General features: G+C 42.5%; 1 protein-coding gene across 6 annotated transcripts; it reads left to right on the top strand.

The window, feature by feature from the left end:
* The first annotated feature begins 350 nt into the window (after nt 1-350).
* On the top strand, nt 351-18665 carry brd3a (bromodomain containing 3a). Of its 6 annotated transcripts, none has more exons than XM_080756631.1 (11): nt 351-543; nt 2013-2363; nt 7749-7886; nt 8005-8146; nt 8991-9115; nt 9572-9895; nt 10042-10170; nt 11046-11240; nt 13152-13345; nt 13886-14166; nt 15056-18665. In XM_080756631.1, exons 2-11 carry the CDS (start codon nt 2151-2153, stop codon nt 15133-15135), a joined length of 1821 nt encoding a protein of 606 aa, XP_080612757.1. In that variant the 5' UTR covers nt 351-543; nt 2013-2150; the 3' UTR covers nt 15136-18665. The 6 variants fall into 6 exon arrangements, with proteins under 6 accessions (XP_080612757.1, XP_080612756.1, XP_080612755.1 ...); XM_080756630.1 differs by having other exon boundaries at nt 13868-14166; XM_080756629.1 differs by having other exon boundaries at nt 9572-9943.
* The last annotated feature ends 290 nt before the right edge of the window (nt 18666-18955 follow it).

The raw sequence follows: 18955 nt of genomic DNA, 5'->3' as shown, positions 1-18955 counted from the left end.
GAAGATAAATTGAAAAGTGGTGAAGTGGTCCTTTAACCAAATCCCAATGCACATTGCACACCATTTGGGAAACAAAGTGAAGAACCCTATGGTGAAGACTGAAGAACCATCGGATGAAGAAGAACAGTGAACCCAGGTGAAGATAGAGCTATCTTAAAAAGGTCAAGATGTTCCCTCCACATTATGTCCTGGATTATGTCACTCCCGGCACTCCCCCCTTCTTCTTCCTGAGAGAGTATCTATCCCATGATGCATCGCGCGGGTACGTAAACAATACAATCATGCGCGATTCGGCGGCGATCCTCCTAATGCAATGCTATTGCAATGCCTAGCAGCGTTCCAGGCAGCTCGTGCTGTTTAGCACAGTAGCACATCTTGGGTGGAAGACGCTCTTTGTCAGAACAAGTCATTGGCGCTTTTCATGCTGCTGCCTGGCCTCCTCCTCCTAAATTAAAACGGGCTCCTCTTCTCCTCCGACTTCAACAACGCCAGCAAACACAAAAGTATATTCTAGCTGCACACAGTGAAGCCGAACAACCTCCCGTAAGAAAGCAACATAGCCTTACCGTGCATTCTATTAAACTTTGGCATGCTATCGGTTCGTATGTGCAAAGTGTTGTTGCGTTTTCCGATACACGCTTAAAATGTGTTGTTGATGCGCACGTTATATTTTTGTATTTAGCCTAATACTAGCGAGGCTTAGCCACCTTAGCTACCGTATAATAGCCTAACATTAGCTTAGTTTGCATGCTTTCTTTAGCAACAATGCTGCTGCTGCTGCTACGTTAGCCTCAGCCAGCGGCAGCTTTTTGTGGCGGGGCCCGCTCTGCAAAGCCGTGGGAATACACACAAAGTAAGCACAATAATAACAATAATGGGTGAATAGTGTGAAACGATCATTTCCCGCTAGTTGGTTAATTGTTTCACTGGGCTAAGGCAGCTACTACTGCATGCATGTCCGATATGCTAACTGTGGGCTACCTGTGAGCTAACGTTAAGTAGCGTTTCTTGTTTAGCAGTGGTGGAAGTACTCAGGTTTTCCCCCCTTTTACTTTAAGTAAAAGTAGCACAATGTAGAGAAGGGGGTGTCCCATGCAGAAGTACATGTCTTGTTTAGCTGTTCTGTTGAGTAAAAGAGCAAAAGTATTGGCATAGAAATGTACTTAACATGTCAGTACCAAACGTGTAGGTATTATTTTGTTGTAGAATGGCCCATTTTATAATCATATTGCTTGTGTTGTAAAGTTGTAATTAATTAGTTGCATAAATGTGTTCATCGCTTTAATATGGCAGCTGATTTTGATTTGTGTTGCTGGGTATCTCGCACCATATTGTATTAATGTGTGTTGTGCATTTACAATATCTGCAAATTATCTAGTTACTAAAGCTGTTGTAGTGGAGTACAAAGGACAATGTTTTCCTCTGAAATGTAGAAGTATAAAGTATCAAAAAGGACTGAGGAGTCAAGGAAAAGTACTTCAGTCAGAATTGTATACAAGTATAGTACAGTACTTGTATGTACTTGTATTTACTAGTACTTGTATTTACTAGTTCCTTTCCACCACTGTTGGCTAGTGATGCTGGGGTGGAAGGAAGCCCACCATTATATCGTGCAAACCATAAATCATTATTATTGTAGTTGCATTTCTTCCTCTAATCCACTCGGTTGCTTCTGTGTAAACGTAGTCATAATATATATATATATTGTTTTTTCTTTTCTTTTTGTAGGTTGGCCAGAATACAGGCTCTAAAATATAAATGTAACTATTGAAAACGTAATGCCTCCATGCATGGCTTTCCGCTGATGAAGGCATGAAATTTACTTTATTATAAATACAAACTTATATATATTGGGTTTTTTTTCTAGGTTGGCCAGAATACGGGCTCTTATTAAAATATAAATGTAACTATTTAAAACATAATGCCTCCACGAATGGCTTTCCGCTGATGAAGGCATACAAAAACAAAATTATGAATACACACAATTACATATTGTTTTTATTTCTTTGTAGGTTGGCCAGCATAGGGGCTGTGAGATGGGATGCTGTTCCTGTCTGACAGACAGACGCAGAACTCGCTGAAGACACTCCTCCGTCCGTAGACAAGACACAGAGGCCGATAGTCGCTCTGCCCCCCCCGTCGTGTGCACCATGTCCATGATGGCCACAGACACGAAGACCTCTGATGCTCCGCATCCGTACGGCGTCAACCCGCCACCCCCCGAGTTCATCAACCCCAGCAGGCCGGGCCGCAAGACCAACCAGCTGCAGTACATGCACAACGTGGTGGTGAAAACCCTGTGGAAGCACCAGTTTGCGTGGCCATTCTACCAGCCTGTTGATGCCGTCAAACTTCAACTCCCTGTAAGTACCACTCTGGGTAGATCAGGGGTGCCCAAAACGTCGATCGCGATCTAACCAGTAGATCACAAAGGGTGTGCAGGTAGATCACATGACATGACCCTAAACAATATATACATTTAAAAAGGAAATAACTAAAGGCATCTGCCACTTTGACTTGAATTAAAGGTGACTTCATTGATTGACATCAAATGGGTCCCATCAGCTCAAACCCACAATTAAATAGTTTTATTTTATTTTAAAGATTTGTTTTAGGCTTTTCTGCCTTTATTGATGGTATCAAGTGAAGACAGACAGGAAAGAGGGAGAAGGGTAGAGACACGCAGCAAAGGTCGTCATGAACAGGACTCGAAAGGCCAGAGCCTATATCTGGCATGCGCCGGGACCACTTGGCCAGCGGATGCCCCATGAAATACTTTGTTTTCAAGAGTGTTGCGCATAAACAACAAAACTGTACCAATTCCAATTTCCTATATCTCATTCCGGGTGTGTTTGTCTCGTATGCAACGCCAGCACCGCTATTCCAAAGCCCCTTAAGGTACAATTTTCAACTTTTTTCAGCAATAGGATATTTATTTGGTGGGTAGATCTTGTTTTGATGGTCATTTTTAAAGTAGCTCTCAAGTAAAAAAAAACAAACACTCTGGTGTAGATGTTGCAGCTGTGTGTGTGTGTAGATCTTGTTTTGATGGTCATTTTTAAAGTAGCTCTCAAGTTAAAAACACTCTGGTGTAGATGTTGCAGCTGTGTGTGTGTGTGTGTGTGTGTGTGTGTGTGTGTGGGGGGGGGGCACTGTAAGAGTATAGTCACAAGTATGCGTCAAAAGCGACAGCTTCCCCGTTCACTTTACTTCCACTCTTGTGAGAGCAAAGAAGTTGACCTGCCCTTTGTGGTACGTTGATGCGTGTGGCTTGCCGTGGAACATTGGCATTCAACGTTGAACTTTGACCAGTAGGAAAGAGGCAATGTGGTTGACCCCACTTGGCAGGCATGTTGTTTGTAGTTTTCCTTCAATGAGCCAACCACTCCAATGCAACTTATGCAAGTGAACCAAACGTACACACCAGGAAACGGCATTGCTCACAACACCACAAGACGACATGGGAAATTGGTGTTGCACACCAAAAATGGCCAATCTGTAAGCTCCTGAGCTGTTTTTCTATGCCCAGCGTTGTGTCAAATTTGAGATATTGAATGGCAATGTCTGAGCACGGAATGTGATGCATGACGATAAGAGCGCCCCTCACTTCACTGTGTGTACTGTGTGTGTGTGTGTGTGTGTGTGTGTGTGTTTTAATGTGCAACACTGTCATACAACTGACCATGAATTTGGAATTGTTGTACTTGGAACATTGTAGACAGTCAACATTTTACAAATATATGTTGCGAGTTAAAACATTTGTATTGGATATTTACAGACAACTAGGGCATCGAAGGTCTGCATTTCGATTGCCAACTGCCAACAGAATCATACCCCTAGTAGTATTGAAACTGGACCAATCATTCAGTCAGTGCCAGTCTTGCCAATTTTCAGTATTGTGACAGCTCCTTTTTGAGTGGCCAATTTATCTGATTATGTTGGCTAATGAGTCTCCAAGTTGGAGCATGTAGAGTGTGGATAAAATGGTGCCAGGCCCAAGGTCCAGCCCTTGTGTAAAGCTCCGTTCACATTGAAGAAGCTGCTTTAAAAAGCAGAAGCAGAACTCAGAAAGACGCAGCTTTTTTTTGAGAAAGTGGGCGTGTACAAGGTACCTGTCACTCAAGCTGCCTGGACTGGCTGTCTGGCTTTGAGACGAGAGACGGGCAGTTTGAGCAGATGCGCATTTGAAAGTCTAAAACGTAAAATAGCGACTGTAGAGGAGAAATAATGATATATTTAGTTACATCATAACCTATGTATGGATGAATAAAGAATATAATCTTGGTAAACTTGTTTGTAAATAACCGAACGGACCGGATCTCAATCCTCCCCGTCTTCAGCGCTCATGTCTCCCCCCCACACTCCGCTCTCCTCTCCCCCCTAGGCCACGAGCGAAACACTCCGGGGTTTTTTTTAAATGGCGGCTCTGTATGTAATGTTAATGTTGATTTAGCAAAAGCATACAATTGTATATATCCAGCACGTCGTAAAAGCAATTAAAACAGCTTATGTTTACGTGCGATTTCCGGACATTCAGTCCCAAGTCTCCCGTGGAAGGGAGCTCCTATCTCGGCGCTGTCTGAAATGATTCCCTCAAATAAATATATGCGATTGGTTTATCGATTCAGAACGCAGCAAACCAATCACAAAACATGGGCAACATATTGCATAAATAGAGGGGGTACATACAACTGATATAAAGGCTATTAATTTTTTTTAAAGGTATGATTCACGGTGCCCACGTTTCAACAATCAACATACAATGCAGCGACACACACACACACACACGAAAGTGGACCGACTTCTGGACCCTGTGGCCCGGCCCGCGGAGGACCCCCTAAGTTGAGACTGGGTGTCGAGGAGCGTACACCAGTGGTCAACGCCCTGTGCTCAGGGCGAGGTCCCGCGACAAGGGCAATTAATTTTAGTGCGATGAAACGTCCCGCAAATCGTCTACGAGCACAGCTCTCCTCGGCGTTGAGCGGGGGGGATGAGCGGGCTGCTCATCCCCTCTTCTCGGGGAAGGTTTTGGCGAAAACTCCGACACAACTATTGTTTAGTTGTTTGTCTATCTATCTATATCTGCTAATTTATCAACCGTGTGTGTGTGCGTGCACTGTTTAGTCCACAAACAGTCCACAAGCGACGGATAGCGTTCTGGAGAGTTCAGTTCGCTAGTCCATCCATAGCTTCGATGAGAACCGGAGGGGGGGGTGAATGCACGATGACTTGTCCCCAGAAACGTGACACTCGCGACGGCACACGGAACACAACCTGTTTTCACCGCTTCGACAACTTGTTTCTCATATAAACTTTAATTTCTATCACAAAATATGCTATGGTCTTGCCAAATATCCATTCATATTTCATATACAGCCCATATTTAAAAGGTTTATTTTTTAATGCGGACAATTGGGTCGGACAGCTTTCCAGAGGGTTTTCGGTTTTGTAAAATGAGCTCAACTCCGCCTCCTCAAACCACGCTGTGCTCTGATTGGCTACACGCAGATTTTTAAAGCTCCAGCTTTTAAAAGCTGCTTTAAAGTTAAGCTCCGTTCACATTGAAGAAGCTGCTTTAAAAAGCAGAAGCAGAACTCAGAAAGACGCAGCTTTTTTTTGAGAAAGTGGGCGTGTACAAGGTACCTGTCACTCAAGCTGCCTGGACTGGCTGTCTGGCTTTGAGACGAGAGACGGGCAGTTTGAGCAGATGCGCATTTGAAAGTCTAAAATGTAAAATAGCGACTGTAGAGGAGACATACTTATATATTTAGTTACATCATAACCTATGTATGGATGAATAAATAATATAATCTTGGTAAACTTGTTTGTAAATAACCGAACGGACGGGATCTCAATCCTCCGTCTTCAGTGCTCATGTCTCCCCCCCCCACTCCGCTCTCGTCTCCCCCATGCCACGAGCGAAACCCTCCGGGCATTGTTTTAAATGGCGGCTCTGTATGTAATGTTAATGTTGATTTAGAAAGAGCATACCGTAGAAATACAATTGTATGTATCCAGCACGTCGTAAAAGCAATTAAAACAGCTTATGTTTACGTGCGATTTCCGGACATTCAGTCCCAAGTCTCCCGTGGAAGGGAGCTCCTATCTCGGCGCTGTCTGAAATGATTCCCTCAAATAAATATATGCGATTGGTTTATCGATTCAGAACGCAGCAAACCAATCACAAAACATGGGCAACATAATGCATAAATAGAGGGGGTACATACAACTGATATAAAGGCTATTAATTATTTTTTAAAGGTATGATTCACGGTGCCCACGTTTCAACAATCAACATACAATGCAGCGACACACACACACACACACACACGAAAGTGGACCGACTTCTGGACCCTGTGGCCCGGCCCGCGGAGGACCCCCTAAGTTGAGACTGGGTGTCGAGGAGCGTACACCAGTGGTCAACGCCCTGTGCTCAGGGCGAGGTCCCGCGACAAGGGCAATTAATTTTAGTGCGAGGAAACGTCCCGCAAATCGTCTCCGAGCACAGCTCTCCTCGGCGTTCCAGTACTGGGGACTACTGTACTGTGTACTGTGTGTGTGTGTGTGTGTGTGTGTGTGTGTGTGTGTGTGTGTGTGTGTGTGTGTGGGGGGGGGGGGGTACATACAACTGATATAAAGGCTATTAATTATTTATTTTAAAGGTATTGATTGACGGCGCAAAAGCTTCAACATACTACCGAGAGACACACGAGGATCGGCACAGAAACGCGCTGAGAGCGGGCTGCTACTTCCCTCTTCTCGGGGAAGGTTTTGGCGAAAACTCCCGACACAACTATTGTTTAGTTGTTTGTCTATCTATCTATATCTGCTAATTTATCAACCGTGTGTGTGTGCACTGTTTAGTCCACAATCAGCGTCAGCGACGGATAGCGTTCCGGAGAGTTCAGTTCAGTAGTCCATCCATAGCTTCGATGAGAACCGGAGGGGGGGGTGAATGCACGATGACTTGTCCCCAGAAACGTGACACTCGCGACGGCACACGGAACACAACCTGTTTTCACCGCTTCGACAACTTGTTTCTCATATAAACTTTAATTTCTATCACAAAATATGCTATGGTCTTGCCAAATATCCATTCATATTTCATATACAGCCCATATTCAAAAAGTTTCTTTTTTAATGCGGACAATTGGGTCGGACAGCTTTCCAGAGGGTTTTCGGTTTTGTAAAATGAGCTCAACTCCGCCTCCTCAAACCACGCTGTGCTCTGATTGGCTACACGCAGATTTTTAAAGCTCCAGCTTTTAAAAGCTGCTTTAAAGTTAAGCTCCGGTGAGCAAAAAAAAAAGCAAAAACAAAAAAAAGCTATTGTTCCAGCTTTTAAACGCAGAAGCTGTTCTGCATAGAGATAACATGGGACGAAGAAGCAGAAGCTAGCTTCTGCTTCTTCGGTCTGAATGGGGCTTTAAGCTCCGGTGAGCAAAAAAAAAAGCAAAAACAAAAAAAAGCTATTGTTCCAGCTTTTAAACGCAGAAGCTGTTCAGCATAGAGATAACATGGGACCAAGAAGCAGAAGCTAGCTTCTGCTTCTTCAGTCTGAATGGGGCTTAAGGCTGTAATTGACTCAATCTGTACCTGATGCATGTGTTCTCAGTCCTACTGGAAAGATGTGGCCAGAATGTCCAATTATGGTGTTACAGCAAATGCTGTGGTCAATTGCATCACTCGTGTGTGTGGACCAGAGAGAAATAACTGACATGTTGTCTGATTCTGTCTCTGTCATCTAGGATTATCATAAGATTATCAAGATTCCTATGGATATGGGAACAATAAAGAAACGACTGGAGAACAATTACTATTGCAGTGCTAGTGAATGTATGCAAGACTTCAACACTATGTTCACCAACTGCTACATATACAACAAGGTGAGGAAGAATCCATCATGTTGCTCAGCACTTGTGATCATGTTCTTGTGTACTTGGTGTATCACCCATTAAATTGCATACATTACTGTTAACAAACATTCTGTGTATTTCACTCAAGCCCACAGATGACATTGTGCTTATGGCACAGGCCTTGGAAAAGATATTCTTGCAGAAAGTTGCCATGATGCCACCAGGAGAAGTGGAGCTTTTACCTCCACCTAAAGTCAAGCCTGCTCCAGCTAAAAAGAGTCTCCCTTCAGGTGAGTGTTTCCCCTATTGCATTTTTGTTTGTTTTTTAGCTCGCTAGCGTCGGGGCTATGTGGGTCCGTCCGAACGCTGATTTGGAATTTTCTGTGCGCCGTACTGCTCCCCAGATGATGGCCCCAATGATTTTGGGTGACCCCCATGCCATGGCCTTTTCTTGTGCCATCATTGGACGAAGAAATGTGTACTTGGCATTGCATAAAAGATCCATTTACACACAAGATGGCTCCAAATTGAATGGGCAGATTGCCATGATACTTGATACTTACATTCATGCTCCTTGTAGGTTGAAGGTTGAACCCTATGCATAGATAGAACCCTGTGACTTTATGACTGAGACAGTGGTTCTCAAAACATTCGTATTTCAAGAACCCCAGTTTGATATCATTTTCATACTCTAAACTTCTTAGTGTTCATTGAACCAAATTGGTTCCATTTGTACACTCAAGAGTTATAGACCTGTAACTCATCAAGGACCCCACTTTGAGAAGCGCCTTGCTTCTAGGCTAGCCCAACCCATGTGACTTTTATTGTAGTATTGTAGTATATATACATCATCTACTAGCCGACTTTTAATGCCCGTCCCTAATCCCAATCGAACCAAGCCTGAGAACTACAACTGAATGTTGGCTCAAAGCACATTTTTGCATTAGCAATTTGTTATTTCTCAAACATTTACTGTGCCATCATACGTTCACAGCAACGGCTGAAAATGATGATGACGGTTTTGACGTGCTCCACCTTTAAAAAGAAAAAAAAGAAATCAGTTAAGCTGTTTGCTCTTCATGACCCAACCATAATTTATGTTTTCCCTTTCGATTTGTGTAAATATCCATACAGCTGGTCAGGATGAAACCGTGATCTCCTGCTCTTCAGTGACACCACCCAAATCACAGACAACCCTCAACTCCATTACCTCCATCTCATTAACCACCAACCTGCCATCATCCCCGCCTGCTGCCAGAGTGAGTCTACATAATTTCTCATCTTTGACTAGACACCCTGGAATACAAATTTAACCCATTTAGACCAGAGGACGATTCTACAAATTCCTTCTAAAACGTGACTGTTTTCTTGAAAACCCTGTTTCTATGTCACTCGTTCTCAAACATTGACATGTCACGGACCCTCAACAATATATGTGACCCCCCCCCCCCCCCCCCAAAGGAACAATTTGAGTTAAAAACGCTCTCTCTGAAAGAATATATATTCAAAGATTTGCGCCACATTTTTACGATTTTTCTAAAATAGCAGAGCCATGAGCTTGTAGATCTGCTATTTATCAATACCTAAAGTGTAACATAATGCTTTAAAACACCAAAAGGGCTTCCCATTCTGAATGAGGTTAACCAACTGCGATGATTTGTGTGTGTGTGTGTGTGTGTGTGTGTGTGTGTGTGTGTGTGTGTTTTATGGAGAAGAAGGGGATGAAGCGGAAAGCGGACACCACCACTACCTCAATCACAGCCAGCATCAACGACTCGCCGGAAGGCAAGCCGCGGCGCGAGAGCACGGGCCGAGCCATCAAGCCTCCCAAGAAGGACCTGGAGGAAGTGGAGCTGGGCTTCAGGCGGGGCAAGCTGAGCGAGCAGCTGAAGTACTGCGACGGGATCCTGAAGGAGATGCTCTCCAAGAAACACGCGGCCTACGCCTGGCCTTTCTACAAGCCCGTCGACGCCGAGGCTCTGGCGCTACACGACTACCACGACATCATCAAATACCCCATGGATCTTAGCACTGTCAAAGTGAGAATCACTGACACTTTTGCCCACACATTTGATTCTTCCAGTCTAGTAGGTTTTATTTTCTTTGTGTGTGTGTGTGAATTTGCTCATGCTGCTATTGCTGTCTTAGTGTCTTGCGTTTTGATTACAACGTTGTTCAATTTCAGAAAAAGATGGATGGACGAGAGTACATGGATGCACAGGCCTTTGCTGCAGATGTTCGACTAATTTTCTCAAATTGCTACAAATATAACCCCCCTGATCATGAGGTCGTTGCTATGGCCAGAAAACTCCAGGTATGTCTGCCAATTTTCACCTGCCTTGAGTTTTAATGATGTAAACTAAAATACATAGTTCTCTCTTCAGTGGACCTTTTTAACTCTAGGACACTAAACCCAGGTGATTTTCACCCGGGACAATTATGTGATTTACATAATGTTGCCGATGTCTGAGGTTGGTGGGTAGCCGTTTATGTGATTTTCATAATGTTGCTGATGTCCGACGATGGTGGGTAGCCTTTTATGTGATTTTCATAATGTTGCTGATGTCCGAGGTTGGTGGGTAGCCGTTTATGTGATTTTCATAATGTTGCTGATGTCCGAGGTTGGTGGGTAGCTTCATGATGCTCCGTGATAGTGTGATCATAGAAGGTAGGTTTGTTTCTCTGCCCTCATTGTTTTCCACAGGCAGGGGTGTTCAGGTGAATTTCAACAGGGTTTAGTGATAGAGGGTAAAACATGTAATCCCATACTCCCACAATGGGCAGTTTGTTCCCACTGGACCATTCTCACATGTCCAGGAATGGGCGGACCAAAGGAGAGGTTCCCAGCTCCATTATAGATTTTAAAATAATAATAATACCCACATTTTCACTGATTTTGGTCCACTATGATAGGGGCCCCCAATCCTATACATTTTCTTTCTAGATTTCATGTTGAAATATTAAAGAAAAGGACCTCAAATTGCCATGTATTGCTGTACTTTAATATATTTTGATGAGAAATGTTTTGTTTATGGAATATATTACATCAGGTCAAATATACCCGGGTTTAGTGATCTTGTGACAAAAGTTGGATGTAGTCTTCTAGGCGTAAGAAGATTATTACTATTATGATTAAGCATTTATTTTACTTTAACGCAACCTTTTGTTTTTTTGTACATCTGTTTTCAGGATGTGTTTGAGATGAGGTTTTCCAAGATGCCAGATGAACCTGTAGAAATGATCTCGCCAGGAGGAGGTGGCGTCACTAAGAGCACAGCCTTAAGTGGTAGCAGTGGCAACTCCTCCAGTTCGGGCAGCTCCGACTCGGAGGATGAGCGCGCCAGCCGACTGGCTGAGTTGCAGGAGCAGGTTGGCGCAGAACAGGTATGTTTCACTGTCTGCCTGCTAGTTAAGACCTGCCTCTCCGTTAGCCGTCCGTGCCCCTTGCTCTAGCCATGGGACGCCCTTAAGCGCAGAGCCTCGGTTTCGATGGGCGCTGATGGGACGCTTGTTTTACAGCGCCGGCTACCACCTACCTAAAACCCTAACCTAACCATAACCGCAAGCACGGAGCAGCGCATCCCTCACCAACCTTAATCTGGTCGTTTTAACGGACCCCTCACCAACCTTAATCCGGTCGTTTCAACGGACCCCTCACCAACCTTAATCCGGTCGTTTTAACGGACCCCTCACCAACCTTAATCCGGTCGTTTTAACGGACCCCTCACCAACCTTAATCCGATGGTTTTTTTAACGGACCCCTCACCAACCTTAATCCGATGGTTTTTTTAACGGACCCCTCACCAACCTTAATCCGATGGTTTTTTTAACGGACCCCTCTAGGGTTGTCTACCGATAGCCGTTAGCCGTTTATTAATTTGTTTACCGACAACACTAACGGCTAATGGTTCACCGATAAAAAAATATATTTTTTATTTTGAAGCGCCGAGAGCGGGCACCGCGGCCAAAGAACCAAACCCCTCTTTCCACCTTTACTGTCAGTGCAACCACGCATGTGCCGTGACTTACTTCCCCCAAAACAAAAACACCAAAACAACTGCATGTAGTGGACTGCATGGAAGCAGGAGGGAAAAAGAAAAAAAGACGAACACACACACACACACACACAGCATTGCGCGCCCGCAGATCTGCCCTTCGTGCAACGAACGTTAACTTGGTTCCTTAAACGGCAGATCATATGGATCAGAACGAACGTACCGGGTCCGGTATGCTGTTAGCTTGTTGCTAACGGGACCCCCCCCCCTCTCTCTCTCTCTCTCTCTCTCTCTCTCTCAGACGTTCTCTCTCTCTCGCGCGTTAGAGAGACGCTCTCTCAACACGTCTTTCTTTCTTTCTTTCTCTCTCTCTCTCTCTCTCTCTCTCTCTCTCTCTCTCTCTCCCTAATCCTTCCTGATCGGTCCGCGATACATGTGTGATGTGTCCGTATAGAAGACTGTAGCCAACGCACTAGTGCACTGATTGACAGCAGGCCGCGTGTAAACGGTGTATTTGTCTATTTTTAATGCGCAAAACAGCGCTTTTCTTTTCTTAACGGCTAACGGTTAATTAGCCGGCAAGTCCTGGCGGTAACCGGTTAATACAATCTTTCCATTTGGCCATCCCTAGACCCCTCACCAACCTTAATCCGATGGTTTTTTTAACGGACCCCTCACCAACCTTAATCCGATTGTTTTTAACGGACCCCATACCAACCTTAATCCGGTCGCCTGTAAAACAAGCGCCCCCTCAGTGACCATCGACGCCCAGTCTCTGCGTAAAAGGTCATCCCCAGCCATAGGTTTTCTTGATGGATTCTTCATTTCCAAAGACTAAATATTACTGTTTTCTTTTGCTGCTGTGGGCTCAGTCTTGGTGGTGGTGTTGTATGAGATTTCTCAGCACAGATGTGGCCCCTTTTCCACCACGGTTGAACTGGTTCCGTTTCCCCCCCCCCACCCCCCGCCTATTATTGAACCAGTTCAGAGTTTCCACTGAAAATAAATTGTTTCAGAATCAGAACCCTAAAAGTTGGGTTCGGAACTAGAACCAGAAAATGGCCACCGGTTCCATGAAAGCATCATGAATCTAGAACGGAACTAGTTCTAGAACCAAAGTTCTTTTGGTGGAAAAGGGTCCTTGGTGAATGAGACATTGGCTGCACTGATAACTATCAGTGGCCTACACTTTTTAATATGTAATGGCCGCATTTTTATGTCTGGTTTATTTCCCACATTTTTACCATGTGGCTGTATAATGTGCTAACCAATCTCCACTGGCTCTCTCTCTCTGCCCCAGCTAAAAGCCGTCCACGAACAGCTTGCTGCGCTTTCTCAGGCTCCTGTCAGTAAACCAAAGAAGAAAAAAGAAAAAGACAAGAAAAAGGATGTCAAAAACAGTAAAGGCAACCCAGAAGAGGAGAAGAAAGCAAAAGCAGGAAAGCAGGGTCAACAGAAGAGTTCCTCCAGAAAGGTCAACAGTAGTGGCTCCAGGTATAGGAACTGGACATTTATTTCTTTATTTTTTTACTCTTAACCCAGGCCTGACCTCGAAATTAAAAGAAAATCTTCTAAAATAGCAGACCTACCAGCTCGTAGTGCTATGAGCTTGTAGATCTGCTATTTTTCAATACCTAAATCATAACATAATGTTTAAAACACCAAAAGGGGTTCCCGCCCAAAATGGGTTTAATTCACATGAGCTGGTTCTGTATTCTTATTGACATTTCTAATACAACTACTCAACTAGTAGCCTTGTCATGATGCAACTGGACAAGTTGGCAAGATATCTTGCTCCATTGATTGATATGCCAAAAATAGTCTCCACATTTTGACATTGCGCGCAGAAACATGCCTGGTATGGCATTTATTGTTTACTAAAATGTCAACATCCTGTTTATATTACTATTTTAATCCTGTATGGTGTTCTTTACACAAATGGCTAAATCCACAAATATCCGTATGTGTGTCTAAAAGAATAAAAGGATTGACCTTATTGCAAGTAAAACGTACTAGTTTTGTCCCCACCAACAGACAACCGAAGAAGAAAGCCAGGGGCTACGACTCAGACGGCGAGCCTCTGCCCATGACGTACGACGAGAAGCGCCAGCTGAGCCTGGACATTAACCGGCTACCTGGCGGGAAGCTGGGCCGCGTGGTGCGCATCATCCAGACCCGAGAGCCGTCGCTCCGCGACTCCAACCCGGACGAGATTGAGATTGACTTTGAGACACTCAAGTCGTCGACGCTGCGCGAACTCGAGCGATACGTCAAGCTGTGTTTACATAAGAAGAGGAAGAAGACGGAAGCAAACCGTGAGTACCCAGTGGCTGTCACGATTACACGTTTTAAGTTGACAATTAATTGTCACACAAATGACTGCGATTTAATAGTTTTTTTGCATTGAACATTGGAATGTTACAAGTTGTATTTCTGTTTGCCTTTTAGGCCCATTTAAGACATTATTCCTTTCCAAAGAATGCACAAAATAGTGGAAATGGTTGATCTACACGCTTACAACACGTCTGCTATTTCTGCTTAAACAAATTAAATGTTTGAAAATGTATGGCCATTTCTCAAAGTGGAAACGATTGAGGATTATGCAAAAATGATTGCGATTAGACGATCATGCAATAATTGTGGCAGGCCTAGTGGCATGAAAACCTATGTACGTTTATAGCATTATGGCTGCAACTATCGTTTATTCTCAATCTGAATAATCCAGAAGCCCATTTATTTGTAGTCTTTGTATTATCAATCAACAAATTGTCGAATAGATTTATTCAAATAATCAATATACCCTATTAACCTGAATATATTACCCAATAGAAATATCCTAAAAAACCGGGGTGGTATTATAATCGGGGACTAGACTATTTGACATTCAATGTTTTTCCACAAATGAGTCTTTAATCAGTCGTCTTATATTCGGGACAATTGATTCGTCTAATTAGCCACTTACGCCTTATTTTTTACTCACAGTCACAATGGTATGGTGCAAAAATAACAAAACCAGTCAATCTACAAGCTCACATGTTGCATCATAACAAGCTTATTTTATTTAATCTAGTTGGAATGTCATACCTCTAAAGTTTAAACCTATGTCCATGCATGTAAATCACTGCTGAATGTGGTGCCTCTTGAGTTTAGACCTATGTCCATGCATGTAAATCCCAGCTGACCTGGTTTTATCCTTACCCAAAGGTGCCAGTGGGAGCAGTAGCTCTTCAGAGTTTGGCAGCAGCAGTTCCAGTGGCTCCAGTTCAGACAGCGACTCTGATTGAAGGAGCATGTTGGTGTACTGTTTCGTGGATTTCATAAAAACAAATATATATTTTTATTTTCTATTTGTATTTCATTTTTCTAAGGAAGACATATGAAGAGTTTGTTTCCAAAATGTCCACTAACGATTCAGAATTGGATTTCAGAGCAGTGTACACCACACCCAAGGTACTGCAGCCCTAAAGATTACTGTCAACTTTAAAAGAAAAAATGTGTTTATTGACGTGTCAGTTTGACTTGTGTTGTGTGACTGACCGCCGGCGGTCTTGTTTTGATGTCGATGGAAATAGCAGATCTAACATGCTCACATGGTGCCGCATTGCGATCTTATAGATCGTCTGCTATTTTTGTCAAACGTAAGCCTCGGCATATAGATGCTAGGGCCCAAGGTTAAGGGTTTTAGTTCTGTCTGTTTTTAGTCATTAGGTTTTCTGGCAAAAGGCTTTTCCTCCCCAGTTGCCTGCATTTTGCATTTTGAATTCAACTGACATACTAATGCTAAAAGTATTTTTATGACATTTTAGACAAGCTGTTTTGAGCTCCTGCTGTATCAATTTTATCATGCAAAACATCTTTGCAATAATGTTTCAAAATATTTTGTATACCAGGAGTCTTGCAATTGAAATATAACTGTTCCAATGTACCTAATGGGGGTTAACTGAACCTTTCGAAATGATTGATTTGCAGTTTGGATTAAAACTCTTCATATGCTGCCATCCACCCTTATAAAACATTTATTTTTGAAATTCCTTCAAATTGTTAATGGCTTTGGTCCGACATGCGTTCTTTCAGATAGATACAGTAGATGTCCAAATAGCAAATATTGGACTTATTGTGATATTTAGTACATAAGAACTAAGTAGAAAGAGTTGCGCTCCGTAGAGTGCAAATGTCCGCCAGGAGGCCAGCTCTACTTCCCTCCATCTTGTCGCTCTAGACCAGGGCATGTGATAATGTTTGGGGCTGTGTGGGTGTATAAAAGGCATAGGGTTATTGGGTGAAGGGATAAGATAAAGTAATGGCATTACATCATTAGAGTGACTGGCTAGTTGTTGGCCATAGCCTTGTGGAACACACCGTGGGACAATTGCTCTGCGATTTATTAATTCCCAAACGATGATGGTGCACAAGCAATATAATGTGGATCTACCTGGTAGTTGGCGCAGGATTAGCTGTGGATCAAGCTCTCAAGACAGATTTGTAATGAAAGTTCAGTAATCAGTAGTGTAGCTGTTTAATTCAATTAGAGCTCTTCTAGCGATGCCCTTGAGTAGGAAGAAAGTGAAACAGCAGAAACGGGTGTGACCACGCCTGGTTTCCTCTTTCAGGCATGGAATAGAGCTTGCCTCCAGAGGTTAAGAAAAAATTATATATACTGTATATATTTTTTTATCCAAATTGGTTCCCATATTGGCTGCGGGTAGACGGACACAGACAAACAGGGCTGGATGCAATATCTCCACCTGGTGACGAGAAGTACAGCAGAGGCAGGGAACCCCACTCACCTCCAGCAAATTGAACCCAAAGTATAACATCCAATTTCAAGGAAACATTTGCTTTGTTACAAATATCGCAAGTTAAAACATTTGTAAACTGCTCTACCAAAGTTTTTTTTAGGTACGTCTACTGGAGGAGATTTTCAAAGGAGATTATTAGCTTTATAATGTCAATATTGTTTTATTCAAGGAAAAATAAGCTCTTAGTGATGTTGGCCAACATAATTATGAATATTAATTATGCATGTTAACATTTCCAAGCTTAAAAATAGTTATCAAAAGCATGCGATATTTACACGGCTGACAAAAAGCCCATAAGCAAGATGTTTCCCATTGGTAGAGCAGGGCACATGTCGTTTTACTCTATGGGTAAGTGTGTGTTTAACAATCCCTTTTACAAAACTGTCTGTCGAACTTGTTGGTGCCCTGTATTGCCAAATTAACCATATTTAATACCATAATTTGGTATACTATAGTAGACGGCTGTTATCCGAGGTTGTAGTATCAAATGATGAAGACAGGCACAATCTGTTGACAATGAATAAGCTGTCTTCTCTGTCAACAGATTGTCAAATTAGCTTTGATGGTAACTGGTACTGTATAAGGACTAGTAGCATCACTACCAAGTTACCACACTTGTATCCAGTGTATGTATGGACTTTATTTTTTATCCATGTGAGAGCTGTACATGAGTACCTCAGGTTTTTTTTTCTTTTTTTTTTTAACATTGCCAATGCCATTGCCTAGCAGTTTTGCATTGTTGAGCTATATCAGTTTTCCGTAGATAGGCCATCCAAGACATTTTGTTCAATTGCATAACATTGTAACAATAATCTTATGCATTTTGGGTGACAGATTTCAGAGAAGTGTCTGCTGCTGCAAATTAAATAGATAAAACATGTTTTGGTTATTTTCGGTCTGCAGACAGTGCTTCTCATTGTTGGAGTCATTCGGCTTTAGAACTCTAACATTTCAAAATATGTTGTCTGTGTCAGCTGTAAGAACATATTAAATTATGGACAGATCATTCTGCAAAAGATTTTCCCTCATTGTTGAATTTGTCTCATAGACATGACCACTAGGCTGGCAGCTTTCTTATGCTGCATTTATACTCTGTTCAGAAAATAGCTGATCTACAACGCAATGTCTTGAGCTTGTAGATTTGTAGCTATTTTCACTACAGTAAGTATAGATCTGGCTTTAGAGGAGCACACTACTCTGTCTCACTTATTTCTGGGTTTACCACACACTTGTTCATGAATGTATGATGCCTTGAATGCTTCTGCTTCACATTCTCACTGATTTAAAATGTGTGGATGCTTCAAAATATAGTTGGAAATGTGCATCCCGAGCTATTTTCTTTTATTCTTTTTTTTTATTTAGATCCAACCCGTTTGTTTTCTTAAATTTTCTTGTATTTCATTTGTATTTTGTGCAAACGGGATGGTACTCTTGCCCATTTAGTTTAGTTATCAATAACAAAACTCTTGCATAACGGATATCTTTCATTTACAATATTGTATATTAGGGAATTATTTGAGTATGCCCCTAATGTGGTGGCTCTTAATTCTGAAAGCTGCCACAAGAACTGTATTGTGCCGCCTTTACCAATGTATCTGGTGTTGACTCTTTCAGTTTTATGTTTTTTGTATGAATCGTTTCTCATAGAGGTGAAAGACTGACGAAGCTAATGTATATAAATATATGAATATATATCCAAACATAAGTCCCTTTTTTAGGCTCCAGTAACTTTTTTATATTTTAATAAGCAGAGATTCATTTAATTTCCAACATGCATGGAAGTTTACTGTATCTTTGTTATACCTTTTGGGCCTGTTTAAAAGTGTCTTCCTGTATAATGTCTGCCATGGAAACAAACTGAGGATTCTAGTTGTAGTTATTACAATATGGACACAGTGGCGGAATGTGATTGTTGAGGATATCAGGTAGGAGCTAGAAATTAATGTACAGTAACTGCTAACCTGAAAAAAGTTATTTTCTCTTGGTTTTTTGTAAATAAATGAAAACAAAACAGATTGCTTGTGCCTTTTAAATGGATCACTGGATGTGTATACAGTACTTGCATAAAACATTGCTATTGAGGGCATTTTGTTATGTCAAAACCGTGTGTGTGGTGCCCCAGACAGACTCAGATTCATGATGGAAGACTTCAGACTGTTGAATCGATATGCCTACATTTTGTTTATGGTGAGCAAAAGTGGCCTTTGCATTTTGGAGATCAGCCACTAGATGGCGACCATCTACCATCTCAAAAGTAATTTTGTCAAGCAGACAAGCTTGTGTGTAGGCTAGCAAGGCTACTAGT

Source organism: Protomyctophum bolini, assembly GCF_963924005.1.
Source record: "Protomyctophum bolini genome assembly, chromosome: 22".
Lineage (NCBI taxonomy): Eukaryota > Metazoa > Chordata > Actinopteri > Myctophiformes > Myctophidae > Protomyctophum > Protomyctophum bolini.
This window is presented reverse-complemented; position numbering and strand designations above follow the sequence as displayed.

Bases quoted from the DNA above. Each gene is read 5' to 3' on its own strand.
- brd3a (XM_080756627.1), top strand. From the start codon at position 2,151: ATGTCCATGATGGCCACAGACACGAAGACCTCTGATGCTCCGCATCCG. The intron at 9,116-9,571 runs GTGAGTCTACAT...TTTATGGAGAAG, and splicing joins CATCCCCGCCTGCTGCCAGA to AAGGGGATGAAGCGGAAAGC. The intron at 10,171-11,045 runs GTATGTCTGCCA...ATCTGTTTTCAG, and splicing joins CTATGGCCAGAAAACTCCAG to GATGTGTTTGAGATGAGGTT.